We start from the raw sequence: 27,473 nt of genomic DNA, 5'->3' as shown, positions 1-27,473 counted from the left end.
TTTTAATTGTACTTTATTTCTGACATCTCCATTATACCATTTTTAAAAACACCTCGGTAGGCAAAACCTCACTTGCTTTATACAGGACTTTACATACACCTGAATCTCATTACTCTCTACCACTGAAAAATAGGTTAGACCAAACAATATGATCTAAACAAAAAACAGGAATAAGATTATGCATCTAACTGACAAACTCATTTACACAGCTAAATGGTTTGAAAAGTAAAACACTGCATACAATACAACTCAAAATGTTACTTTAAGGAAAATAAACAATGCTATACACAATGAAAACCCCTGCATTTGGTTGCACCCTGTGATGCAATCAATGACATCATGACGCTATATAAGTAGGAAGTACTGGGGTGGCCCCTCCCACACATACAGAACCTCAACAAATGGACAAAAATGGTAAGTATAACCAAAGCAACGTAACCAAACATAATTTATTAGAAATTTACCTGTGAATAGAAGAAAATTCAAATGACCTGATGGTTAGTAATATTTGCTTTAAAAACATATGCATGGATGTAATGGATGTAACTAATGCTACCACAAACACACTCGGGATAGTATGTCAAGCAAAGTTACACCAGCAGTGTCTAAATTAAAGCATTATGGCCAACTGTACAAAAACAAAACAAGAGATTAATTATCGATATGATCAAGAGACGAGTGGTAAATGAGTAACTTTCGTCATAATTTATGAATAACTTTTAACAGAACACCTATATAAGTGTACAGAATAGGAACTGACCTCACAGCCCATTGTCCCTTCAATGGTGCTAGTTTCAGTCATTGTGCAAATGTACCAATTTATAAGGTTGGGGAAACCTGCAGTCAGCTGAGACTGAAGAAGTCGCTCCGATGCATGACGAAACGTTTCACCCACTGAAAACGCAACGTCCAGATGAACAGAATCAGCCTTTGGGAACTGACAGCGGGGGGGTGTGTGACATATAAATGGGGAATGTTACATATGACGGCACTCACACATAATTAAGACACACTTACAGATTTTGTCTGTGAAGGTAAGACAACTCTAAGCCATTGACAAAATAAGGGAGGGGGCAAAACTCAGAGGGTGGGGTGTTGTTTACAGGTAGGTGTTAGTGAGAGAAGAGATGGGCAGCAGTGGGCTGACAGAGTAAGGAAGGGAAACAACGAAGTCTCATGCACAGTTAATTGATTAGCAAGGTAAATAGCAACTGGATGGAGAGGCGCTGTTTCATAACAGTCATGTTAATTAAACAGCATCACAATATGAAAGAGTCAAAGAACTCAGTCCTTCTGAATTTCAACAACCAGTGCAGAGCCTTTTTGGTAACATGTAACTTTCTCATGTCTTAACTTTGTAAAGCAATAGGAATATTTTAAAGTTCCTGTTCCTTAAACTTTGCCACATTAAGTTGCAGGTAGTTTTGTTCACACCAAATATCAGCGTTGTCTACTCTTCCTCATAACATTGTAGGCCACAGGGAAGTACAAAAGGGTAATTTTGCGGTGAACTGTTCCTTTAATACCATGAAAGAGCAACTCTACAGTCATCTGATGGCTTCACTGTGCTTTAATTTTTGTCGCTGTGAAAAGAAACCAAAGCACTGGAATCAGCTGTAGTGTACACTCTCCAGAGACAGCCTTAGGGGAGCGTCATTATCGGTACTTTAGCTCCACCTATGTACCGGTACGCGCTAAATTGCATTAGCTGAAGCCCAGAAACGAAAGTGTAAGCCATCGTTTCAGTGAAACTATCCGCCGGCTTCGGTCCTCGATCGCAAGTAAATACAGCGATTTAACGAAACTATTTTTTCAAGTTTTAATCTGGAAGTGGCTTTTTAAGACTGACTGATTGTGTTTTTTCTGCTTTCATTCTGTCACAGTGGATTTTTATTATGAGATGAGGGTAAGTGTGTGTGTGCTATGTGGAGGGGTTTGACAGGGTCTGGAAAAAAAAAACAGGCGAGCTTGTGTTCATGGCATCATTTCTATTAATTGCTTCCAGGACAATAATGAGGAGGAGCAGATTCCCCAGAACACCCCAGGTCTGTTTGACGTGACAGTTTAACTTCCTGCTATACTGCCTCTATCATTATAAGGCCATAGTTTAGAACACAGAAGACAGTAGAAAGAGAACATGTAGCATTTTAAGAACAAAACATGTCTAGTTTTGAATTTAATGGCACTAATACATCTCAAAAGTTGGGATAAGGCCATGCTCCCCGCTGGGTGGCATCTCCTCTTCCTTTAACAACAGTCTGTAAACAACGAGCTGAGTGCTGATAACAACCCAGACCGTCCATTTGTTTTTTAGGCTGATGTTTTCTAGAAAGAATTTTAAATTTTGACTAGTTCGATCACATAACAGTTCTCCACTTTGCCTCAGCCTAAGAATCATCTTAGCATCCCACACTGATTTCAGACTTGATTTCTCTAGATTCATGTCACTGACATGTTGCCATTTAAACTAATTAATTGCAAAATGTTCCTCCAGCAGTTTTTTTTCTTTTTAGTACTACTTAATTTTCCTTTTGTTGCCCTCATTTGAAATGTTTGAAATGTGTTGGTGTCTTCAAATTCAAAATAAGCTAATATTGCTCTTAAAACAGTACATATTCTCTTTTTAAACACTTGATGTATTGTGAGTAAGATATTGGTTTATGAGATCACTGCATTCTGTCTAACATATCTTTATTTCAACAGTCAATGGGAAGTATTATGAGTGGCAGCTGTCAGTTGGCCATCAGTGGCTGAAAATTGAAAATGACCATGTGATTGAGACCCACTACTGCCAACCAGGAGCCAAGGGAATCAGTATCAATACAAGCCATGGGTCAGTATGTTGTGATTATATCTGATAGTATCAGCAACTTTAACGAAGTGAGAGTTGGTCAGGGAAGGGAAATGGAAATGTGTCAGATGCCATTTGAAATTTTACAAAGGTAAACCGAAACTCAGTTTTTGGGCTATTATAAATTAACTTTTTACTGTAGGTAGAACAGTCCTGTAAATCCTGTACGCTTACAAGAAAAAGGGTTCAGTCAAGTTGAGCCATAAAATGAAATGGATCAGCTGATCAAACACAACATCACCTAACATCACTGGAAGACATCAGTTCTTCTATGCATTCTTTAGCTTTAGCCTGCACATATGCAAGCCACTTTTGAACCCCTCCTCACGCCATGCAAGGCCATCATGTTAAATATAAACGTTTGACCACAGAGGTCCTGTCTATAGAAAAAATATTATTTTATCAACAATAAGTATTGATACAGATACAGATTTTGTGTCAGGACAATGGAAAATAAATTATTGCATCAATAATCTTTTTTTAAAAGGAGCACATTCAGAGAAGTATACTTTTCATTTTAATCTTTTATGTTTCCACAGGGTGGTGTTCATAGATTTTGATACGTTACAGGCTAATAATCCAGGTATAAAGGTGCAGAGACTAAGCTTCCTTCCTCGGGGGCAGGCGGAAGACATAGGCTGGTACTTCAGAGATGACCAGCTGTGGTGTGAATATGGAACACAGGTGAGGAAAATTGCAGGAATTAACTCCTTAAATTCACTTGAAGGTTTTCTTTGAGTATTCCTTGTCATCTTCCTCTTCAGGGTTCCAACACCATGTCATCATCAGTCAGCAGTAGACAAGTTGAACAGCAGTTCACCACGAACCCTCAGGGAACCTTCAGATTTACAGTGGGCCGTACACCCTACTTGATCGATTTCTCCAGTATGTGGTGTTTATAGTGATATATTATTGTGAGCTTGCTCTTTTATACAGCTATGGAAATGTGTTTTCATTTCACTTTGTAGCCATGACGCAGAGAAACCTCATCACAGGCTTACAAAGGAAGCTGCGCAGGCGTCCAAAATTATCCTCCAACACTGGAGCGTAAGACTTTTTTCTTTTATTCCTGTAGTTTAGACAGTCTTTGTACACTGAGCAAACTTAGTCTACAGAGATGTCAGTAAGAAAAGTATCAAAACTCCCCAGAGAATAAATAAAAAGTTTCTCTGAAGAAGGCTAACGGATGTCACGGGAAAAGAACATGAATGATAATCACTTCTTGTCTCTGCAGAGTTGGCTTGACCTCAGACTTGCCTGCAGCTTCCTCCTCGCAGACCGGTTCTGTGGGCTACAGGTGGGAATTCATGGGAGTCAGAGAGCAATGGACAGAATACCAAGCACATGTAAGTAGGTCATCCAAAAACTGCATGGAAAAATTTTAAAGACTTGCACTAAGCTGCATAGTAGCATCAAAGATACATCAAGAACTGCCCTTACCTCGGCAAAGGAGGTTATGCTTGCATGGCACGTGTACGGATGTCTGTAAACAGCTTGAGAAGTTTTAATGAATTCTGATAAAACTTTGTAGGAGTGTAGAGTGGGGTCATGTTAGCAATCCATAAAAATTTGGATTACATCGAAAGAGCTCTTCAAGGTCAGATTAATGATTTATTGGTCGAAAATTGACAGAAAGCCTTGTAACTCTGAACCTATGATTCTTACAAGTGTACTGTCAACATATAGAAAGGGCTGTAAGATTTCAAGTATCATGTCACATCTGACCTCTGACCTCTCATTAAAGGAAAGGAAAAGTTTCCACAGGATTCTATGGAGTCCTCTTGAAAAACTAAGTACACCCCAGTAGCTTGTAGCACCAATAACTGCTTTCTATATGTGCTGTGTGCAGATATGTTCATTTGACAGCGCTGCTATTGAGAGACAGTACCAGCTGAACAAACAGGGCACACTGAACTTCAAGATTAACAGATATTCATACACACTGGACTTTTCAGGTATTGTACACACTTCAGAACTGCTCTTCTGTTAAGCCGAACAATTCATGCTTTTTTTTTTCTTTTTTTTTTTTTTAAGCAAATCATATGGCCACTGAGACATTATCTTCATTAATTTATCATAGGTATGTACCAAGTCAACAACAATTTAGGGACAAGAAGATCAGTTAGAAGGACTCCTATATATGGTGTTCAGCAGAACATCAGGTAAGGAGAAACATTTGGCCACACAGTGACCACATCTCTTATTTTGTGCTAATTAATAACATGAATTAGGTTAAATATTATATTTTGAGGACATTTACTGATGTTAACACTAAAAGATTGACTAATGTTAAGATTGTTTTGCCTCAAACACACCAGATATGCACATAAAGATGTATATGCTGTGAATGAATGAATTTCAAATCTTTTGTTTTTTTGTTTTTTTAGTTCAGGCCCTCAGGCACAATGGCAGTTCCTAGATATGGATGGATCATGGAAAGATTATTCCAAAGTAAGCCACAACTTTCTTTTTATTCATGTGTAGACGGTGCTCTAGAAAATCCTATAGAGTACATTTAGTGCATTCCATCAATCTGTCCAGCCGTCCATCAATCTTCTGCCAGGTCTGGGTCATGGGGACAGATGCTCAGACCTACCACTCCTCGCCTCCTCCTCTGCCTGAAAGTCATGGCCTTGAAGTTGGAGATGCTAATTATCATTCCGGCTACTTCACACTCTGCTACAAACCATCTCGGTACGAGCTGGAAGTCATGGTTTTATCAACCCAATGAAACCATGTCATCTGCAAATAAATAAAGAGATAAGAACCTGTGACCACTGAACTATTGGCTGTGCCCAGAAATTCTGTTCATGAAAAACAGAATCAATGACTAAGGACAGCTCTGGCACGGTCAAGCTTCCTCTGGGAATGAGATTGTGTTAGTGTGGGCAATATGAACCAAGCTCTCATTGTGGTTGTACCACAATACTCTATACTCCTAAAGCACTGTCAAAAATGCCCTTTTTAGATCCACAAAACACATCTAGAGTTGCTGGGCAAATTCCCACATACCTTAAAATTCCTTGGTGTCTTTTTCGGGTAGAGGGAAACTACCACTCCAGTCTGCCAGTAAGGAATTGGGAAGTGTGTCAACCAAGAGAGCTCCATAACATCCTGAGCTTTTTGAGAAACCTGGGGCCTCGTCCCTTAGAAGCTTCATGTGCCTCAGTGAGCAGAGCCCCAGTGGCATGAACCATAGTGAGTTCTCATCCTGGTCCCCATAGTCTTGTTACTTTACAAAAGGCCAACAGTGGGATTCAGGAAAATTTCAAACTACTCCTTCCACTACCCCACAATATCTTCAGCTGAGGTCAGCACTCCATCTCTGCTGCCTCCCCCTCCCAAGTTGTCTGACTGTATATATGTATAATATAATATAATTATGGTTATTCATCTATAATATTTCTGTTGAGATGTTGTAGGTTTTGGGGTTAATTCCAAACTGAAACACAAACAATCCCTCGCACAGTTTACATACTTTAACATGGAATTATGGTAATTTGAGCAAAGTATTGGGTGACCTAACCAGAATTTAACAACATTGCCTGACTGTGTTTTCTCTGATGTGTTGTTGCTCTGTGTTATTCAGGGAATATGCAGCACATCCAGTCAGGAGATTGAGTTCCAGTACAAACTAAACCCATCAGGAACTATGACATTTTCCACCAGGAACTTCAGCTATGAGTTAAGCTTCTCAGGTAAGCAGCAAACATAATCAGAAACCTTTAAAGTTAAAAGCCATATTCAAAGATTTGTATAATTGAAGTTGTGAATAAATGCACTTTTTGTCTTTTATAGCCATGACTCAGAGAAACCTGAGCACGGGCACAACCAGAACGGTGAGAAGACTTAATCAGTGACTGAGCGGACAACAGATTTGTAGGTCGGGGGTCAACTTAATGATGATCCTACCAGTTGTGTCACTGCCCACCTCAGGTTGGCTCTCCTGTCAGAAACTGCCTCCTGCCTTTAACTTAACACAACTGATAGACATTTACTTTGTCCCCTCTGAAGACATGTTGTTTTTAATGCAAGCGTTATAAATTTTATTTTTCCACATTTAAGATGACACTACGTTTAATGTTAAGCAGTAAAATGTATTTCCTTTATCAGTTTTCCACATTTCTGGGTTTAGGGCTGGTTTTAGCAGATTATTCCATATTTAAATAAGTGGAATCGTTTACAAAGAAATCAGTGGGAGGAAAAAAAAAATTCAGTTTACTTTAAGCCTTTTGTTAACTTGACTATGGTTTCATAAAATGCAACATGCTTTAGTAAATCTTCAAATATTCACAAGTTGTTGTAATGACTGGAATTTTTAAAAGTTTTCCCTTTTTATCCTTTGTCCTTAGCATGCATGTTTTTAAGAATTTATTAAAAGTGCCTTTTAATCAGTGCACTTTGCTTGTGTTTACTTTCCTTAATTGAGGTTCCTTACATTTACATTCCAAAATCTAAATTCGTGTTTTAAAGTCATCAAAGAAATAACCACCATATATGGTGTACAGATGTGTATATGTACAGATCTTCAACCTAAGAGACCAGCACTGTGACACATAAAACAAAGCCGTATTACACATGCAGGACAGCAGCTGTATACAAATAATCTTGTGGAAGAATAAGCTTTCAGTTTCTCCTTTGAGCTTCTGCTAGGATGCATCCCACATGTTGATCTAAGTATAACAAACGTCTACTTGAAGACATTTTTAATCTTGCATGGAAAAAATAGGGAAATTAACAGAACACAAAGATTCAGTTGAACAATTAAGACTCCCATTAGTAGCGTTTTATACAAAAAAAGGTAGTGTAATAAAAGATAACACATTCAAACTGTTAGCAACAATCATCATCTGAGGAATCAGCGTGACAAAGGTCATTACAAAAATGCTTATGTCACATAGCATTCTGTAATAACTTTTCCTCAAATATTTTATATTCCATATTTGTTTTTGGTGTTTATAGGGATGGCTCATTAGCTGTTTACATATTTGCAGGAACATATCAATTTAAGGAAGCAGGAAAGACCAGAAAACCAACATAGAATACAGCCTTTGTGCATTAGCGTAGTAATAATATATCCTAATATAAATTATGTAAATGATAGTGCAGGGGTGTGAAACTTGCGGCCACCCCTACTTACAGCCCGTATATAGATCTTGAAGTTACTTTTTTTGTTAGAGAGGATTTGCGGGGAAAAACTGCATTCACGTTTGCAGTTTTGTCTTATACAATACTTGAAATTTAAAAAAAAAACAAAAAACACTCTTTTGGAAATATTTGTGGGTGTTTTCTTGTGTGTTTCTTTTAAAGTGGCCCTCCGATGAGATGACAGTGCCAACAGTGGCCCACAGCTTAAGTTTGAGACCCCTGTTGTAGTGTATTGCAATGTTAGAATATAAAGCATCTGCAGAAGGCTGTTGCTGTGTAAATGAAACAAAAATGATTTCTGTTCATCTGTAAACTTATGTTGACAAAAAGAATACATCTACAATGTGATGAACCTTACCATTGACTTATTTTATTGTACTGTGGGAGGTTTTTATTTTATTTTATTTATTTCATTCTATTTCTATTACAAGGATACTCAATTCTGCACTTTAATAAAGAAATGCCCTAAAGATTTCTGGTTTTGTGTGTTTTTGTTTTATTCACAAGTACTCAAACAGAGTCTTGCCCTCTCTCCATTCTAGACTGGCACATACAAGGCTCTCTAAAGGGTAATTGCAGGAAACTAAGACAGCGATAACAGCATTAGTACGTCTTCCTCATAGGCAATTGAGGGAAATTTTATCTTCTCTGAATCATATGGACCAACCAAACCCTAGTCCACACACTGGATGAACTTTAGCCCACCAGCAGAAAGTGAAAGCAGTTGTTTGTGTGGAATGGCACGTTTAGGTCTGTCTTCGATCATAAGTAAGTAAACCGGCGTTTAACAAAGTTATCTAATTACATTTTAATCAACAATGCAGAGAGAGGTGATTTTCTTCTTTTTTGTTTTCACAGGTGGTTTTTCTGAGTTGACGGTAAGAGTGCTGTATCAGTCTAAGCAGTGGGGGGAAAAGGGGATAAAAAGGTTTTGACCACAATATGTTTATTTATTGTTATTCTAGATTAATGAAGGAGCAAAGGTCTATTGGCAGGAAACTGTAGGTCTGTATGACACATTTACATGCATACATTCATTTACATAGGATTGCCTTTTAGTCCTTTGACTTAAGGACCATTGATTTTTCTATCTCATCTGACTGTGCCAACAGCAGCTACTTAAAAAGAACAATATGGCCTAAAATAACAACTAACCATAAAAAATAAATACACTACACACGAAGCCATAGCCTTTGTGCAGATTTGCTCAAAAACACATATTAATAAGTGGAGTGTGTACGATAACATGATCTTTGCTTGTGTTTCACAGTCAACAGGAAGAATTATGAGTGGCAGCTGTCAGTTGGCCATCAGTGGCTGAAAATTGAAAATGACCATGTGATAGAGGCACACTACTGCCAACCAGGAGCCAAGGGAATCAGTATCAATACACGCCATGGGTCAGTGTGTTGTGAGCATATCTGATAGTATCAGCAACTTTACAAAACTGAAAGTGAGCATGTCATTGGTCAGAAAAGGACCTTTAAGTATTTATATGGAACTTTTTACTGGGGGGTGGAACAACCTTCATAACAGTGTTATAGAGTTCAGTAAAGCCATAAAATCAACAGATCAGCTGATCTCAGTGACAGCCCACATTACTGGAACATACACTTCCTCGTCTATGTATCTAGTATGCAAGCTGCATTGGACCCGCCCACCTTAGCTCCTCCGTTTCCCCTTTGTTATATGATGTAGGGAAAGGGAAAGGTGGGGAGGTCACAGAACATCATGTCAAATATAAACTACTCCCACCCATGTTGTTTAGAACATTAACAAGCTTCACACAGACGACTGGATTTTGTGTTGTCTTTCAACAGGAAGGTGCTCATAGATTTTGATAGGTTACAGACGAATGACCCAGGAATGAAGGTGCGGAGACTAAACTTCTTTCCTCAGGGGCAGATGGAGGACATAGGCTGGTACTTCAGAGATGGTCAAGTGTGGCGTGAATATGGATCCCAGGTGAGAAAAAAAAATTCTAAATAAACTCACATTGAGTTTTACATGAAGGTTTGATCCCTTGAGTGTTCCATGTCATCCTCCTCTTCAGGGTTTAAGCATGTTGTCGCCATCAGTCAGCAGCAGAGACGTTGAACGACAGTTCACCCTGAACCCTCAGGGAACCTTTGCATTTTCAGGCTACGTGATCGATTTCTCAAGTATGTGCCATTTACAGTGATGTGTTCTTGCTTGTACTTTTATACAGTGATATTTTTATTTATTTATTTATTTGGTTCATTTTGTAGACATGACCGAGTTCCACACCTTTACAGGCTCTTATAAGAAGGTGCGCAGGCGTCCAAAATTTGCATCCAACACTGGAGTGTAAGACTTTTTTTTTTCCTGCAGTCAGACTGCAAAGTCTGCAGCTAGCTGAGTGAAAATAAAGACTTTAATCCACCGAGATGTCAGTAAGGAAAGCAAAACCTCTGTATGATTGTGTATGATATTCATTTCTTCTGAACTGCAGACTTGGCTCCACTTCAGCCCTGCTCACAGCCGCCGCCTCCCAGACCTACAGGTGGGAATTAACAGGAGATTTCCCAAATCGGACAGAACACCAAGCACGTGTGAGTAGGTCGTCCAAACATTTCATGTTGTTTTAGCAGAAATGTGATGCACTTAGAGTGGACTTGAAAGATAATTAGCTGTAATTGCTTGGGTTCCCACAGACCTGGCGTGTCCACCACGTCCAGGGGCCAATCATGGCCCTAGGTCAGATTTTATATGTATTTATAGCCCTCCACTGCAAACGGAATGAATAAAGTGTAATTCCTCTTTCCATCTCATGGGCGTGAGTTTTTTTTATACACTCACGCAATACACACAAAAATTAGTCAGATTTAAAATTAACCTGAGATGACGATCTTCAGCAGCTTCACTGAAGTTTCAGGTGTTCCAAACAGCTTGATCTTATTTTTTATTTCACCCTCCACATGTGACAGAAAAGTAGAAAGGTGAGAAGGATTGTTGGCCCCTGGGTGATTTTCCATTAATAAATATGGAAATCTTGGGGAAAAAAGTTTGGACACCATTCTTTCTAATAGTGTGTAACTCCTTCAGTTATTGTGACTGTAAAGATTTCTATAATTACACTATTGTTCAACAGGCTAATAGATGAAATCAGTAAACACTTTCCTGATATGTTTATGGTCTCAGTAGGTTCAAGTCCTACTTATTTCTCATAAATTATGGTCCTGTTTAGAGAAGAACAGATTTATCTTTGTTTGTCTTAAAACTTTTAATCCTTGCCCCACTGAATTTGCACTAAATGTACAAAGTGCATTTCTCTCTTTGTGTTTCTTTCTATATGTGGTGTGTGCAGATATGTTTATTTGACAGCAGTGGTATTGAGAGACAGCACCAGTTGAACCAACGGGGCACACTACACTTCAAGATGAACAGATCCTCATACACGCTGGGCTTCTCAGGTAATACACTCACTTCAGAACTGTTGAACCAAACAATAAGGCTTTTGTTGAAGCACATTATATGACCACTAGTATATCACAGGTATGTCTAAGTCGATAACAATACTGGGACAAGAAGGTCAGTTAGGTCTCCTTTTTATTCAGCAGAACACCAGGAAAGGAGAGATATTTAACTTAGTCACCACATATCTCTTATTTCTTGAGTTGTTAATGTGGATTAGCGTAAATGTTACATTGGGAAGTGAACGCTGCCCCCTTACACACGGATTAATAATTTGACTAGTTATTCTTTCTTGATAAGACACCTGCGTAAAAGCTGAATTTTTGTGAAGGTGTATATGCTTTGAATGTTTATAGTTTAAATCTACAGTCCTGGCTAATACACCTTTTGTATTTTATAACAGTAACTCAGATAAACCTGAGCACGGGCACAACCAGAGCGGTGAGACTTAATCAGTGACTGAGGGGATTTGTAGGTCAGGGGTCAACTTAATGTTGATCCTACCAGTTGTGTCACTGCCCACCTCAGGTTGCCTCTCCTGTCAGAAGCTGCCTCCTCCCTTCCTGCCCTCTTCACCTCAACAGGCTGATCGACATTTATTTATTCCTCCGCTGAAGTCATTTTGTTTTCATTGCAAGTTTGAATTTTTATCAAGCTACACTAACATGCAGAGATGCAGTAAATTAAGCCATGTACGAGTTTTTTACATGGCTGGGTTGAGCACTTGTGATAGTGGCTAATGTAGCCTATTCTATATTAAATAAGTGGAATCCTTTACAGATAAATCTTTGGAGAAAACTACTTACAAATCTTTTAACTTAAAATCAGTTATTTTTTATCAGTTCACCATAAAATACAAGTAAATTCCATGTTTTAGTAAATCTTCAAATATTCACAATTTGTGTAATTATTGGACTTTTTAGATGTTTTCACTTTTTTTTTTTTTTTTAACCCTAGTTAATTTGCTTATTTCGTGTAATCCTGATTGTCTACAAGCTGTGCCATGTAAATCTTTTTAAGAATTTATTAAAACTTCCTTTGGATTGTGCTTCTCCTTCATTTCTTAAATTTACACTCAAAAATCCAGACAAGATTAGATTGTGCACTTTCCTTTATATGTACAGATTTCCACCCTCAGAGACCAGCACCTTGACACATGAAACAAAGCCCACACTACACATATAGGACAACAGTCATATATAAATGATCTTGTAGAAGAATAAGCTTTCAGTTGTTCCTTTGGGGTTCTGCTAGGATATGTGAAACACTCCAAAAACTACATCCATTTAGCAATGAAATAATATGTGCCACATGTTGACTCAAGGTTGAAAAACATCCATTTGCAGACACATTTTTAGTCTGGTATGTGAAAAGCAGAGGAATTAACAGAACCCAGGGATTAAGTTAAATGAGTAACACTGCCATTTGTGGCATTTTTATACAAAACCAAAAGGGTTTTGTGATAAAAGATAAAACATTTTAAACAATCATCATCATCATGGAAAAAAAAAAAAAAAAAAACAACCTGTATGACCAATGTACACCTAAAAACCCTAAAATTCGGTGATTCTTGAAAAATGTAGCTTTAGAATGAGCACACATTAATATCTAATTCTTTAGAAAATTTCACAGACCTATGTTATAAGAGGTCAAAACAAAGTTTTAGTTAAGGAGAGAGATGTTCGAGCCAATCGATATGCACCCTTAACAACCGACAGTGATTATTGCACACAACTCAGCTAAGGCCTCTTAAACATTACCACAACAACAACAACAAAAAAAAAAAAAAAAAAAAAAAAAAAAGGCAAGGCCCTCTCAGAGCAACCCACTTTTAAATAAACTATTTATCTACACTTCATAATATGCCACCAGTACAGGTCTACTGATAGCTGAAAAGTGCTACAATCAAAATATATTGTGATAATCTTTATTTCATAAACTGATCAACATAAATGGTAGCGCAGAAGTCCCTTAAAGATCTCATCAGTAAAAACGTGTTAATATATTTTTTCATTGGTCACTAGAATCATGAGGAATCATAAGAAAAGATGTTAATTAAACTTCAGATCTTTTGTGGTCAAGGAGAGTAACATGCAACAAAGCAAGTGGTTAGAGAAGCAAGTGCCAGACAGCTGATAAAGATGGAAAACATTAATACTTGAGTAACAGATGAGTGCCGTCTAGATTTAAATATGTACCCACGTAAGGCACAATAGCTAAAGCAGTGCATATGCTCTTTTATGTAGTGCCTTTTTAAAAAGGACACTGCTTCAATGGTTACTCCACACATCCGACACAGGTTAGTCACCCATACTGCAGTTACAGAAACTGGTCTTGTTACAAAAGAAGGTGCCTGGGCGGTCAAAACTGTTTACTTTAATGTAGCAGCAGAGAAACAGACTACAGAGGAGCTACTTGGTTTTCTTAGCCTGAACTGCAACGGTGGGGCTGTCAATTCGACACCCTCTCTCAGACTTCCTCCACAGAGGAGCCTCTTGGATGCAGATCAGAGACTGCATGCTTCTCAGAGCCAAAATTCAAGCTACTGCCAGTCTACATTTAGATTACATTTTGTTGTTTGTGGCATCTGTTTCCGAGCCAGCTCTCTGATCATTTTAGACTTGCAGCAATTCTAAAAAACAGTCTGGAAAAGCAGTATAGTTCGCATGGATGTAATCAGCCCACTGACAAGCCATTATGTGTTGTAATCAGTCCCATAAATATAGTCAGCATGCACCCATCTCCACCTACTACCATCATAATTGGCAATAAGCAGAAAAGGCCTCAATTATGCAGGAGCTCTCTAGTGACTGTGTAAAGAAGTGCATTCCTTCTTTTCCTAACCAAGTAGTTTTTTTTAACTTAATATAATCAGCACAAGGACGCCAAGAAGCAGCAAATTCAAGTAAAAAGTAAGTGAAAGTAAAAATCAAGCCTAGAAGAAATGAGAAGAAGAAGATTATACCCCCACTTTCCTGCCTGCCTCTTTATGCACTATTTTCCTTTTGAGCAGCCCTGTTCTACTGAGCCCACTAGCAGTGAGGTGACTACCTACCATTAACAGTCATAGGAATAATAACAACCGATAACGGCAAATTAACGGGGTGATTACAATCCAAACAGGATTAAAGGTACAGAAGCCTGAAAATGACCAGATGAGAGACACAGTAACCACTTTTTAAAAATATTTTTCCGCCAATTGTGTTGACTCAGACGTCACATGTTCAAGAAGTGAATTGCAGTCCATCCACGCCATCATTCATGTTATAAACACAAACCCTTCCTGAATAATCTGAGTTGGAATTCAAGTCAACCCATCAAGAATGTTAAGTACAAAAACAGTAGGAAACCCCCAGCATAGAAGAAGAAACTTCACCTCGATAGTCTGTCCTTCTAGTCAAGTAAAAATGGAATTCAGGTTAGTTTGCCAACAGAGAGAGTCAGAACTTAAGCCAGGTCAGATTAAAAATGCCAACAGTAAGAGCCTTGAAAGGACTTTCAATCTTCACATTCAGTCGGCCTTTCTGTGAGAATTCAAGGCTCTTCTGTCCACAGTCATTAAAAGAATATACTTAACCTGGAGTCTCTCTTTAATTCTTGTTTAGCCAAATAAGTCTTTCAGATCATTGTTGACAGATGCACTATGTTTTATCCCACTTGGGTTCATGCTAGGGGCAGCAGCAGGTTGAGCAAAGTTCTGAGGGCTGAAAAAAGGGTTTGCTTGCATCCCAAACCCACCGGCCACCCCTCCCATACCAACTGGCACACCCTGCATCTGAGTCTGAGGGTTCTGGGGTGAATTAAACTGACCAAGCCAAGGGCTGCTGGTTCCAGATGGAGCTTTGGGACCGATCTGGTTAAGAGTGACTTTGGGCTTGTTGGATGTAAAAAGATTGTCCAATGCTGACATGTCAGGAGGTTTATTTGTTTGTCCAGTTGTTCCTTGATTCTGTGTGAGGGATCCAAAGTTTGGGGTGCTGGTGGTGGTGGCCATTCCACTGTAGAGGCTGGGACCTGTGGGTCGCATGCCCATCCCCATGCCTCCTGCCTGGAAGCCCATAGCTGGGTTAAAACCATTTGAGACCGAGGTTCCCATGGAGCCGACCATTGGACCAGAGGAGGGGAATGTAGACATGGTGGATCCTTGCACTGGGGCTGGTCGTGCTGTGTTTGCCATGGACATAGATGTCATGTTGCTGAGAAGGCTGCTGGTCAGATCCTTAGTCTGTAACATAACAAGTAGTATGATTAGTGTTTGAGCACGAGTGTGTGTTTGTGTACGCAGATATTGTCAGGATTTACCTGTGAGTTGGAGCCAGCGGTGGCTGCTTTGATCGTCTGTGGCGCTAACGGCTGCTGGTTCCTCAGTTTGGCTGCCTGTTCCTGCTCTTTAGCCAATCGCTGCTTCTCTTCTAGCGTGAGAGACACCTAGAGGTGTGCAAAGGAAGAAAGGAAATAAGCAAACCAGGCTGCATGCTAAATGAACAAAGAAGAAAGCGGGTGGAAATTAATCAAAAGAATTAACTGCATACTCTGCTAGGCTGTGAGACTGGTGCTGCAGATCCATTTTCCTTCCCATTAACCCCTGTGCCACCAAAGATGTCATCAATCTGAAAGCAAAAAGAAGAGATTTTAAGAGAGGCTAACATTTACAGTCACGTTGTCAGAGCCGATGACTGTCATGAAATCAAGCAATCACCTGGTTGCCAGAATTAGGTGGGCTCTTGCTCTCCTCTGCTTGGTTGAGTGGATTTGATATGTTCATGCTCCTGTTAAATGACATTTGTAAGTGCTTACTTAGTCATAACATTACCAACAGTACTGTCTGTTAATTGCTCTCTATTAAAGATTAGAGGTACTTTAAACATTCTAGGACATTTGTAGTTTAAAAAAAATAAAATAAAAAATAAAAATCACAATTAATATTCACAGTCATTTAATCAAAGATAATTAGGAGTTTTACTGTACGTGGTGAACTAAATTAAGAAAGACACCTCTGCTGCTCCTGCATGATGTGTAACTGCTCCAGCTTGGTCTTGTGCTCTGTCTCCATGCGGCTCAGCATGTCACGGATAACCATCATGAAAGAGTTAAACTGGAAGAAAGCATATCAATTACCCTATGTGTTATATTAATATTTATATAAAGTTTTCTGTTGTTTTTAGAAAGTTACAGTTAAATAACACAAATATCATATCAGTTTGACTGTGCAGTACTTGATTGAGATTGAGGTTGTTGTCTATACTGAGGGAGACGAGGTGGGGCAAACTCTTGGTAGCAAGATGCTCTTTGGGGATGCCCAGCTTCTTGTGGTTGAATGTACACTTATAGATCCCTAAAGTAAAGAGGAATCACGTCAAATAAAGAATTCTTAAGAAAAACAAAATGTGAAATGATATGGTAATATGTGTAACTTCCTCTGAGGAGGGGAGACGCTACGGTTTGTTTACCTAAGATGCCCATGAGTACTGCTGGTTCTCTAGAGGGGATCTGTTGCAGGAAGGGCAGGATCTCATCAATGACAAACCACTTGTCTAGATATTCTAAAATCTTCCCCAGGCACACGAGAGAGTTCACTCGCACCTACACATCGAGACAAGACACACGGTGACACAGCAAATTACAGAATTAAACAGGAAACACATTAATGCATTTCAGTCAGTAGCTAACAACACTGAAAACAAGAATGTGGCATTTTTAGAAAAGAAAAGGCAAAGTAAAGACTTAAAAAAAAAAAAAAAAAAAAATTATATCTATCTATATCTATATCTCTATATATATATCTCTATATCTATATATATATATCTCTATATCTCTATATCTATATATATCTCTATATCTATATATATATATATATATATATCTCTATATCTCTATATCTATATATATATATATCTCTATATCTATATATATATATATCTCTATATCTATATATATATATATCTCTATATCTATATATATATCTCTATATCTATATATCTCTATATCTATATATATATCTCTATATCTATATATCTCTATATCTATATATCTCTATATCTATATATATATATATATCATTTTATTGAGGTAAACAGCTCGAGAGCAGAATGAGCGATGTAGACTCACAGCAAGTGAGGATGTCTGTAGGCAGGCTGATTTGATCCGAGGGATGAGAGAGTTCTTCATAGATGGGTAATCAATCAGGTTTGCAAAGGTTGGGATGATGTTGAGGGACAGCTCCTGCTCAGCGAGAGATAATGTTATTAAATGTGACATTTTGATAATGAGTTGAAATGCATTCTTACTGTGCTTGCAACACTAAAAGGAGAACTAAGAGTACAGGCAAAAATGAATGTCTCAAACTGACAAAGCACAATTCTAAAAATAAACACCAATGAAGTAAAAATTAGCAACTACTCTTATAAGCTGTGTCCCAATTCCTAGGCCGCATCCTTCGAAGGACCCAGCCTATGCGATCTACATGGGCCGAGTCCTTCGAAGACCGAGAACGCTGGAAGTGCGAGGCTGTGAAATGGGACGGTCTAGCCTTCAGATTTGCGTCACCAGCTGTCTCGGTAGAGTTCAATAAACTCAGCTGTCAGCTCCCTGCTTCCTAAAATATAACAGGACACTGGAGTAAATTCTCTACCATTTTCACACTTCTGTGAGGTCTTAGGAGGTTCACCAGTTTTCTGTTTGACATTTATTAGGCTGTGTGAAAACTATAACTTTAATCTCAGCCAAACTGATTTACTCAGGAACAAATAAAACACTGAAGAAAGCCAAACAATAACATTTTTAAATTAACACCTACATTCACCCCTGAAAATATGTTGAAAGTTTATTTTGTGACCCAGAAAGAGTAAAATTAAAGCACAGTAGCTGCCGCCATTGTTGGAAATAGGTTGGGCCACGAAGGATACACTAACCCATCCTTCAAATCCGGTGAAATGAAAGACGCATTTGTTGGGCGCATTGGGAGCAGCCTTCGAATTGGGACAGCCATTGTCACCAGGCTGTGACGTAATAAGCCTTCAAATGCGGCCTCCGAAGGATGCGGTCTAGGAATAGGGACACAGCTATAGTGTTTCTAATTTAGACAAAAGATATCTAAAGCAAAAAAAAGAACCAGACATACCAAGAATATCTTAGAATGTTTATAAAACTGCATCTATGTTTTTTCACAAATTATGTGCACAGTAGCTCCTTGAATCATAATCTATTTCACCATTCCTGTTTCCCCTCTGTACCTGAATCTGTACTGAAGGGGCTTCCAGAGCTCTGTAGACCATGGGCAGCACACTATTCTTTATATCATCTGGTGGCGTTTTAGTCAGCAGTAGGTCCATCTTTTGCAGGAATATCAGCAGAATCTGCACAACACAGAGACTCAGTTAAGAAAACAAGAGTGAGGAAATACTAGCCTATGTTCAACAGGTGAGTACAGTGGAAGACGGAAGTAAGAGACTCATTCCAGTGGTTTTAGTACAGCTTTTAGTATCACTAACAACATAACACATACACTAAGCTGATGCGACGAGAGAATATTCACAGCAGAAAAACCACTCACCATATTGCTAGCCTGAAGAGGCATGGGAAGAAAAATACAGAGAAGTCTTGATAATGCGACAGAACAAGACATAAAGCACCATGCGTTTTAGGCAGGCTAAATACAACTGTTCAATCACATATCAAATATTAATTACACACGTGTCTCAAAGTGGGAAAAAAATATATCATGCAAACAGAGTTTTTAAAACAGATATACTTCCATACCTGAGGATCCATCCTAAGGCGATGTGTATATTTCAAAAGTGACGTTTCTTAAAGCACCAGTTGTTGCAAATGTGCACAAGTTTAAATTAGTGTCTGTGTCAGGTTACATTTCTGTATACCTGAATAGGCTCTTGCTGCTTGAAAACAGGCGTGAGGTCAGGCAGGATGAGGCGAACATATTCGTCCTTGGTGCACTCTTCAGCAATCAGCAGCACGTTGGGAAGCACAAAGGGAACCATGTCCGGATTGACGAACTCAGAGGTCAAAGCTGGCAAGATGCGATATACAACCACTCTCTAAAGAGAAGACACAACAGAATAGGTAAAAGATGAAATGACATGACTAATAGGAGTCATAAGATCGAGTGTAACACAGTAATACTGCTAACTCAGGAGTAAACCAACGTGTTTATACAAATCCTGAAAATGAAGGTGAAATCTCCAGTATTCACACTGCAAACAAGTCTTTGGGGGGACTTGTTTGCAGCATTTACCTTTGGTAGCTTGGGTAGGACTTTGGGGAGTCCTTTGTAGAACTGGGACTTCTGTAGGTTGTCCCTCTGGAAGAGGGAATCAAAGTACTGCAGAGTGACTGCACCAACATCATCAAAAAATGGGATCTGAAAAACACACACAAAAAAATATTTTTCCTCAAAGGGAGGCCTATGAACGATGGAATGATATTCTTATGCAAGCAATGAATATGCAGACCTTAGTCATCTGGTCGGCATCAGGCCGGACATTAGGTGTGACACTGAGCAGCATTTTGACATGCTCCCGCACCTCCTCTGGGATCTTGCTCAGCACCGCTGGACTCATGCTGCTCAACTACAATTGAAAGACAAGAATAAACCCCATAACAGTAACATATACCCAAGTTATTTGTATTATAGCTGTAATGTATTCCATAGTTTATCAATACATTAAGTCCACATTAGTTTAGAGGATCTTTTCTTGGAGTTTAGACTGTTACTGTCATGGTTCTCTTGCGCCTGAACTATGAGTTGGTAAATGACTCAGATCTCAACAGATGACAGTAGCTGAGCATAAAAACTAAACAAACCAGGCAAGCTGGAGTTTACATCTATACTGCCCATACTAATATTTGTGATGAAGACTTTGAAGGAATAGCTGGAAACCAAATAAGTGTATTTGTTCCCTTTATTATGGTCCACTTTTATTCTCAAGGCAACATTGTTATCTTGGCACAGCCGCACATCATTTTTTGTTTACTTCAAACATCTGCTCTCTAATGACTGGTGACAATCAAATCCCGTTTCACAGGGAAATCAGCTCAAGTGGAGGGCATCAAGGAACAAAGGCAAAAATAAGAGGAGGATGGAGAAAGATGGATGCACATGCACAAATGCACCAAAAAAAACAACAACAATGCCTACAACAAGCATTTTTGAAAATCAAAGCCAAAGACTGTGCAAAGGTTTTGGTTTTTTTGAGCAGCAGTCATTAAAAAAAAGAAACCAACAAAAAAACAAAAAAAACAAAAAAAAACAAACCCACAACATGTCTACAATACAGCTTCACTTACCTGGTCCAGCTGCCTGCTGAAACTCTTAAAAATGTCATGCTTGTTGACTTGGAAAACAGGCTTCCCCTCATTGAAGACAGCATGCATGACCACGCCCAGAGAATACATGTCAGAGGCAGCGTCACAGCTAACTGACAGTATGTACTCAGGAGCCAGGTACTCTGGGTTGGGTAGGCAGAGTGGAGGAAGGTTGGGCTGCCACTCTTTACATGTGTACTTGGGCTACAGGAAATTAAAGTAAGACGTCAAAAAGTTGCAAGATGTTATTCTGGTAGAGCTTCGTCACGGCAATAAGCCAAGCAGGCTGAAAACATACCTCAGCATCTGACGGGTTGTTAGAGGAGATGCTGAAGTCAAAACCCATGATCTTCCACGCACCACTCTTGTTGAGGATAATGTTCTCTGGACACAGATTGCCATGGACCATTTTCACCCCGCTGTGGAGAAAGGACAAACCCTCCGAGATCTGAAGAGAGAGAAAACTGAAGTTATTGGGAAATCTGAACAAGATAAATTAATTATTAATCATGGTTTGCCTCAAACAACCAAGATACACCAGTATTATCAGTTTAACTGGGTCAACATACATTTTAACACACTGTAAATGAGTTCTGGGTCATAAAGTTTAAACACAATTCTGCACTGCTGCAGTAAAAGTTGTGTAACAACCAACTGATGCTAAACACTGCAGGCATTTCTTTTAAGGTCTTTCAGCTTCAATCCCCTGCTTTATATAACAGATGAGAAATGCTCTGAGGAAAAAAAATAGAAGAATTAGGACCAATGTGGGTGACAGAGACAATAACGGAGGTGGAGGTGAATGTAAAATGTTCCCTGGTATTACAACCTGTCATAAAACATAATTCTAAAAGGTGACAGGCAAGGCTTGGCATCAAGCAGGTTCAACTGGCTTTGAGAAGAAAGAGCATAGAAAATGTTTTGGATCTCCAAGCATAGTACTAAGAAAAAAAATAGAAGAAAAAAAAGAGAAGAGGAAGTGTGCACTAAATAAACACCAGTATTTCTTGCTCTGTAACCTGTAAAGAAAGACTGAGAAGCTGATTATTGCAACTACATTAATAACCAGTACTGTTGTGTAAATAAATGCTTAATTAAAAGCTTTAAAAGTCTAGTTTGCCATGTGCTTTGCTCAGTCTCAAATTAATATAGTGACTAGGGATGGATACCGGTGCCATTATGTCAGATATCTGGATCTGACAAAAGTACCGGTTTGGCACCGGTATCGAATGAAACCTAAACAATACCCATCCCTAATAGTGACAGTAAATTGATCCCTTTACTGTTTAAAAGTCGTAAGCTACCCTTCATTTCTTTATGTTTTAATGGGAAAATGGGAAGCAGATGTAGACATTTATTGATATATTGTTCTGATTTATTGTTCTGTACTCTGTTAAGATGACCTTCCACTGCTTCAATAAAGTTTAGGTCTAGCCTCTGGGGAAGCTAATCTATGACTGATAGTGTTTATTGTGGGTTTTTTCTATCCAGGTATGCTTTTTTTTTTCAAGTCATTGCCAACCAGATGCTTTCCAGAAGGTGTTACCTGGTGGATAAAAATCTGATGGTAATGCTCTGGGTTTATATTTCCATCAGTTCTGACAAGATCCCCAACACCACCGCCTGAAATGCAGCCCAAAACCATGACAGAGCCTCTACCGTGTTTTACATACATCTGTACATCTGTAAACACTCATTGTTATACCTCTCTCCTGACCTCCTCCATACATATTAACAATGACTTACAAACATTTAAAGTTTGAAATCTACACTACACCAGACCAGTTGCTAACAATTTTCAGTTGTGTAATTTGGCATTCTTCAGCCTTTTCTCCGTTTTTCTTCCTTAAGAATGATTTCTTGACAGCTTCACTTGGATGATCTGATATCGTCGTGTTGGTGTTGTTCCCAGATCATCATGAAAATGTTGTTCCAGGATCAACATCGCAAGTGACCAATCACATTGTTGTGACGTTATTCTTTTGCGCGCCAAGCCATTTGTGCATTTATGAAATTCCAATGTTGCAAGGACAAGATCAATTCTGCTTACCGTTTCTTAAAGGGTTACGGTTAGGGTTAGGGTCAGGGTGCGTTGATTGGCGGACAGAGGCGGTTTCTCGCAGCTTAAGTAGTTTTTGGTTTTACGGCGGTTTTTCCTGAAGTCGCAAAAGAATAACGTCACAACAATGTGATTGGCCACTTGCAATGTTGATCCTGGAACAACATTTAGTATGATGATCTGGGAACAACACCAACACGACGATATCAGATCGTGCGCTTCACTTCCACTGACACCATTTCTGATGAGGCTTCAGTGAACAGCAGATGGGTCAAGTGAAGGGACACATGAGTCTCTCAGGTCCTGTGTCAGGTCTTTCGGTTTATTTATTTTTTTCTCATTTCTTAAGGATATAGCTTTCAGATACTGACAATCTACTGTACATAGTTTTTTGTTAGGAATGCTACTTCTTTTGTCCTCCACTTTCTCCTACTGGAGTGAACTGAAAATAAATGTAAAAGCAGCTCTGACTGACCTTTTTTTTTTTTTTTTTTTTTTTTTTTTTTAAATTATTCATCAAGAAACACGCAGCCATACAAAAAGAAATCTATTCTGCCTACATGCTCACCTGTAGCAAGCCATACTTGGTCTCCACATCATAGAGCTTGTACTCCTTGATGTCGCTGGGCACAGGGCTGGGCAGGTTGTCCCATTGGCCAAGCACGTTGGACAGGCTGGCAAACACCGGCTCTGTACAGAATGCCAAGCAGTCTCTGAGGGCCAAATAAATAAATGTCATCAGTTCAATTCAAAGCAATAACAGACAGAGAATAAACAAAACAGAAAGAGTAAAAACAGACGGAAGAGAATTATGAATTTAGAGCTGTCATGGATGAAAAGAAAGAAAGCACAAGGCCTTAACCTTTACTTGCCATGATCCATTTTCATCTCAAATGTCAAGATATCCTCTGAGCAGTGACTCATTCAGTTTCATCCATGACATACATACGTGTGTGTGTGTGTGTGTGTGTGTGTGTGTGTGTGTGTGTGTGTGTGTGTGTGTGTGTGTGTGTGTGTGTGTGTGTTAATCACCGTGATTCTTCCAAGGGATGCTGAACAGTCAGGAGTCGAGGGTGACGCAGTCTGGTTAGCTGTTGCACTCCTCTTTTCAGTGAATCGATGATTTGGTCCTTCTCAAATTTCTGATACTTGTCAATCATTTTCTTGTCAAAAACAAAAACCGCTACTTCCTGGAGGGTAAAAGACATACAACAACATGGTGACAGTGCAGTTTTCAGTCTCAAATTAATTCCTTTTCCCCTTTCAGCAAAAGTCGGGTAAATCATTTATGAACTTGGATCAAATCTAAACTTGTGTCAAGAGGTGGTCTGGTCAGAGAGACACACACACACACACACACACACACACACACACACACACACACACACACACCCCTACCTGTTTGGTGGACTTCTTGGTGCCATTATAGATCCTCCAGCTCAAGCCGGGACCTCCACTTGCAATGTGTCGCCCCACCTCAAACTCCCGTGTCACAGGGTTGCCCATAACAGCACTAGTGACATCGGCTGTCACCTTAGTGACAGTGCTTTTCAATTTGTTCAGCATGGACTCCATGTTCAGGCTCAACCTGGCAGCTGAAATAAAACATTGATGATGATCATTAAGGAATGATCAGAGGTTAAAGACATAAGCTAGAGTCAGTCAGATGAGGAAATTCTTTGCAGTTTTTGCAACCAGGCACTATGTTACATGCACAGTTACAGTATACTCCACTGTTATTCTTAATATAGCAATTCCCCAAATTGCAAGTTGGCCATGCAAACTGTAAATTCAGTTTGTATATCACGCATTAGACCTTATTCTGATGATAGAATTTTTCAATAAAGATGTGGAATATGGTGGTAATATTAGATTCAGTACATTCAGCATGTACTGTCTGTGCTGTACACAAACCAACAATAGTTTGGCAGACTATAGTACAGATGCATGCCCAAAAAAAAAAAGCCAACAACTCTGGTCAGTAGGAGAAAAAAAAACAACTTCTTTTCAATGATATAAAAGCCTTGTATATCAACAGGTCTTTGGATTTCTGCAGATACTGAAGAAGCACCTTTTAGAAAAAAAAGACAGTGGTTAAAGAAATTAAATAGGAAGGCTGTGTTTACACAAAACCCCCAATAATGAGATTGATTAAATCAGTTCCTTTTGCAAAAGATTATCAGTAAACTGCAGCCACATATCAATAATTTAATTAAAATATGAAGCTGTTTCAAATGCGTTTCCTTTTCCTGTTTCAGAATAGGCCTTTATGGTGACCCTACTAAGAAGCCTCTAAAAACGCGAGTGTGCATTCCCAAACCCGTTCCCTGGCTTTCACCCCATTCTCCTGTTTAGCAAAAACTTCTACTATATTAAGATGAAATCGGTGGAAGGCTTCACAAAAAGGTTATTTGCTCATTTTGTCAGCTTCATGGGACTTGAAACACAAATATTCTGTGTAGGTAGTTGGTGAAAGAGACATCTGTGTGCTTCTGGCAAAGCAAAAGCCTTCAACAAACCATTAGACATGCACTAATGCACCTGCTTGAAAATTTGCACATCAAAGTCCCCACCAGCATCCTCCCTGTGCTGGCTGAGGAGAATAAGCATAGTAACAATCCGCGCTGTCCCCAGAAATATAAAATGACTCAGAGCAAACTGAGCCACACCACATTAATGCTCTCTTTCAAAATAGTCTAGAGTAAGAGCAAGTTAGGCAACAGAAACCTAGACAAAAGAGCATGACCGATGATTGTGAAGCAAGTTTTTTTTGTTTGTTACGTTTATTTTTTTTAAAATGCAAACACTTCCTTCAGTGTTCTTAATCTTTCTTGAGCAGCCTTCTAGACCTTTGATGTTTGAACCGAATAAGCTCCCAGCAAATCCATACATTGCCACGTAAGCTGCAGTTTTAATAATTAATTCTTTACAGAACCCTACATTTAAAGTGTTATGGATGGGTTTGAAATGTTCAAAATACAGTGATTCTTAATAAAACGTTTTATAAATGCTTTCAAACTTAAATTCAATTTTGACTTTGCTGTGGTTTGCTGGAGGAGCAGCATCGGAGCTGCTGACACCAACAAACTGAATAAAACAACTAGGAAAACCAGGGTCTGTGACTGACTGCAAACTGGATGTTTTTGAAGCTGTGGTGGAGAGATGGTCACTGAACAATTTTTTATCCATCCACCGATAATCCAGACCAGCCTGTTCACTTCTTGGACAGGCAGCTGCCAGACAATATTATAATTTCCTCATCATTTCAACTACTGTAACAGCAGAATTTTCCTATTAAGGGATAAATAAAGTATTTCTCATCTCATTATATGTAGCATCACATAGCATCACCTACTTTTGAAGCTGTTAGCGTTCTAGAATTTGTCCCTCAGTTTAAGAATCGAAACCCTAAAGCCCTGATGCTTCATTTGAAAATGTGGCAGTGCTCTGAAAAATGCTGCAAAACATCGAAAGCACTAAAGGCAATCAGATTTGAAGATTTCATAGAACAGACAGCATCATAGCCTATTTTACCACGCCACTGCTTCTGCCTGGAAAGAGTGGAAAGGCCAAAAAAAACAATGGCAAAAATATCAGTACGCATGAATAGAAACCCATGACCCTGTTTTTCTTTGCAACAAGCGTCCTGACTGTCTGCTGACGAGTAACTAAATTGAAACGCGTGATTTACTTGACTGTAATCTATATTAATACCAGTTGCTAACCTAATAAAGTCGTTAGCACCTTAGCAGCTGGTCCCCAGAGAGCCTGTTAGTATCATGGTGGAATTGTTTATGAAAACTGGACGTATCTAATAACAAGTAAGTAACGTCGGCAGGAATTAATAAGTTCTTCATATTCGACACGATCAAGCCACATGTTAGCATGGGTTTCAAAGTGTTATGGGTCACTCGGCGTGTCTGTCAGATCTGATTGTGAAATACCTTGATGTTAGCCAAGTTAACCATCTTGTTTAGCACACAGCCAATGCAAACGAGTACTGAAAGCACGGCTGGCAGTCAACAGATATCTTTCCAATTCTTCTATTAACCCTTTGCCTACCTATGTCGCAGACATCATCGTTGCAATATGTTGCCTTTTTCCCCACATGAACACAGCAGTCACCTGCCCAAGCTAACTAGCCAACAATGCGCAAGTAGACTGACGTTCCAGTCAAACAGCGATTATTTCTATATAAAACTTTCACTCCCAATGCCTCCAGCTACTTACCTTAATATTAAAAAAGGGTCTCCGCTTTACTTCCTATTGTAAGTGGGCTCTCAGCCGTACCGCTGTCAGTAATGGCTGTGAAACACAGCCCCCATGTCTTCCAGTAGCATACGAAATGAGTTAGCTTGGTACGCTAGTGAACGAAGAGCTCTACTTCCGGGTTTGTTAACGGAGTCAGGTGCGTCAACGTCATCAGGTACTCTTTTTCTTTTATGTTTTTTTTTTAATAACCACTTCGAGGTCGGTTTTATTTTAACTAAGTTAAAACGTAACTTTTATACACGGTCATTATTTCACACTTTGTCAATTTATTCAAACAATATGTTTATAATAAATTATTAGAAAAATATAAATCTATGAATACAAATATGAATTTTAAGGATTATTATGTAGTTAGAGGATAATTTAGGCTTCAAACGTGGTTTAAAA

The 27,473-nt window shown here is 39.0% G+C and overlaps 2 protein-coding genes across 5 annotated transcripts; one reads left to right on the top strand and one right to left on the bottom strand.

Annotated features, from left to right (window-relative positions):
• Positions 1 to 359: 359 nt before the first annotated feature.
• On the top strand, positions 360 to 7,250 carry LOC113009752 (uncharacterized). 3 transcript variants are annotated; one of them, XM_026148256.1, is made up of 13 exons: positions 361 to 414; positions 1,884 to 1,906; positions 2,006 to 2,045; positions 2,704 to 2,833; positions 3,391 to 3,535; positions 3,616 to 3,736; positions 3,820 to 3,898; positions 4,086 to 4,197; positions 4,701 to 4,806; positions 4,932 to 5,013; positions 5,239 to 5,302; positions 6,441 to 6,549; positions 6,650 to 7,250. In XM_026148256.1, exons 1-13 carry the CDS (start codon positions 402 to 404, stop codon positions 6,709 to 6,711), a joined length of 1,086 nt encoding a protein of 361 aa, XP_026004041.1. In that variant the 5' UTR covers positions 361 to 401; the 3' UTR covers positions 6,712 to 7,250. The 3 variants fall into 3 exon arrangements, with proteins under 3 accessions (XP_026004044.1, XP_026004041.1, XP_026004042.1); XM_026148259.1 differs by lacking the exons at positions 6,441 to 6,549; positions 6,650 to 7,250 and adding an exon at positions 5,393 to 5,529 and having other exon boundaries at positions 360 to 414; XM_026148257.1 differs by lacking the exon at positions 1,884 to 1,906 and having other exon boundaries at positions 369 to 414.
• Positions 7,251 to 13,345: 6,095 nt separating this feature from the next.
• Positions 13,346 to 27,227, bottom strand: scyl2 (SCY1 like pseudokinase 2). Of its 2 annotated transcripts, XM_026147269.1 has the most exons (19): positions 27,045 to 27,227; positions 24,213 to 24,409; positions 23,847 to 24,004; positions 23,383 to 23,527; positions 21,054 to 21,203; positions 20,738 to 20,959; positions 19,903 to 20,019; positions 19,686 to 19,811; positions 19,312 to 19,488; positions 18,987 to 18,998; positions 18,667 to 18,789; positions 17,543 to 17,656; positions 16,885 to 17,017; positions 16,651 to 16,769; positions 16,429 to 16,529; positions 16,134 to 16,203; positions 15,967 to 16,044; positions 15,737 to 15,862; positions 13,346 to 15,659 (listed from the first exon to the last, which is right to left on the bottom strand). In XM_026147269.1, exons 2-19 carry the CDS (start codon positions 24,387 to 24,389, stop codon positions 15,036 to 15,038), a joined length of 2,772 nt encoding a protein of 923 aa, XP_026003054.1. In that variant the 5' UTR covers positions 24,390 to 24,409; positions 27,045 to 27,227; the 3' UTR covers positions 13,346 to 15,035. The 2 variants fall into 2 exon arrangements, with proteins under 2 accessions (XP_026003054.1, XP_026003055.1); XM_026147270.1 differs by lacking the exon at positions 18,987 to 18,998.
• Positions 27,228 to 27,473: the final 246 nt, after the last annotated feature.

The sequence above is a fragment of the Astatotilapia calliptera genome, chromosome 17, assembly GCF_900246225.1.
Source record: "Astatotilapia calliptera chromosome 17, fAstCal1.2, whole genome shotgun sequence".
Taxonomy (NCBI): Eukaryota; Metazoa; Chordata; class Actinopteri; order Cichliformes; family Cichlidae; genus Astatotilapia; species Astatotilapia calliptera.
Note: the sequence above shows the minus strand (reverse complement) of the source record. Positions and strands in the feature narration are given on the sequence as shown.

Coding starts and splice junctions, on each gene's coding strand:
- LOC113009752 (XM_026148256.1), top strand. Junction 1,907..2,005: donor ATTTTTATTATGAGATGAGG/GTAAGTGTGTGT, acceptor AATTGCTTCCAG/GACAATAATGAGGAGGAGCA. Junction 4,198..4,700: donor GGACAGAATACCAAGCACAT/GTAAGTAGGTCA, acceptor TGCTGTGTGCAG/ATATGTTCATTTGACAGCGC.
- scyl2 (XM_026147269.1), bottom strand. CDS start 24,389: ATGGAGTCCATGCTGAACAAATTGAAAAGCACTGTCACTAAGGTGACA. Junction 17,657..18,666: donor CCCCTTCAGTACAGATTCAG/GTACAGAGGGGA, acceptor CTCGCTGAGCAG/GAGCTGTCCCTCAACATCAT. Junction 15,660..15,736: donor CCGCTGGCTCCAACTCACAG/GTAAATCCTGAC, acceptor GTTATGTTACAG/ACTAAGGATCTGACCAGCAG.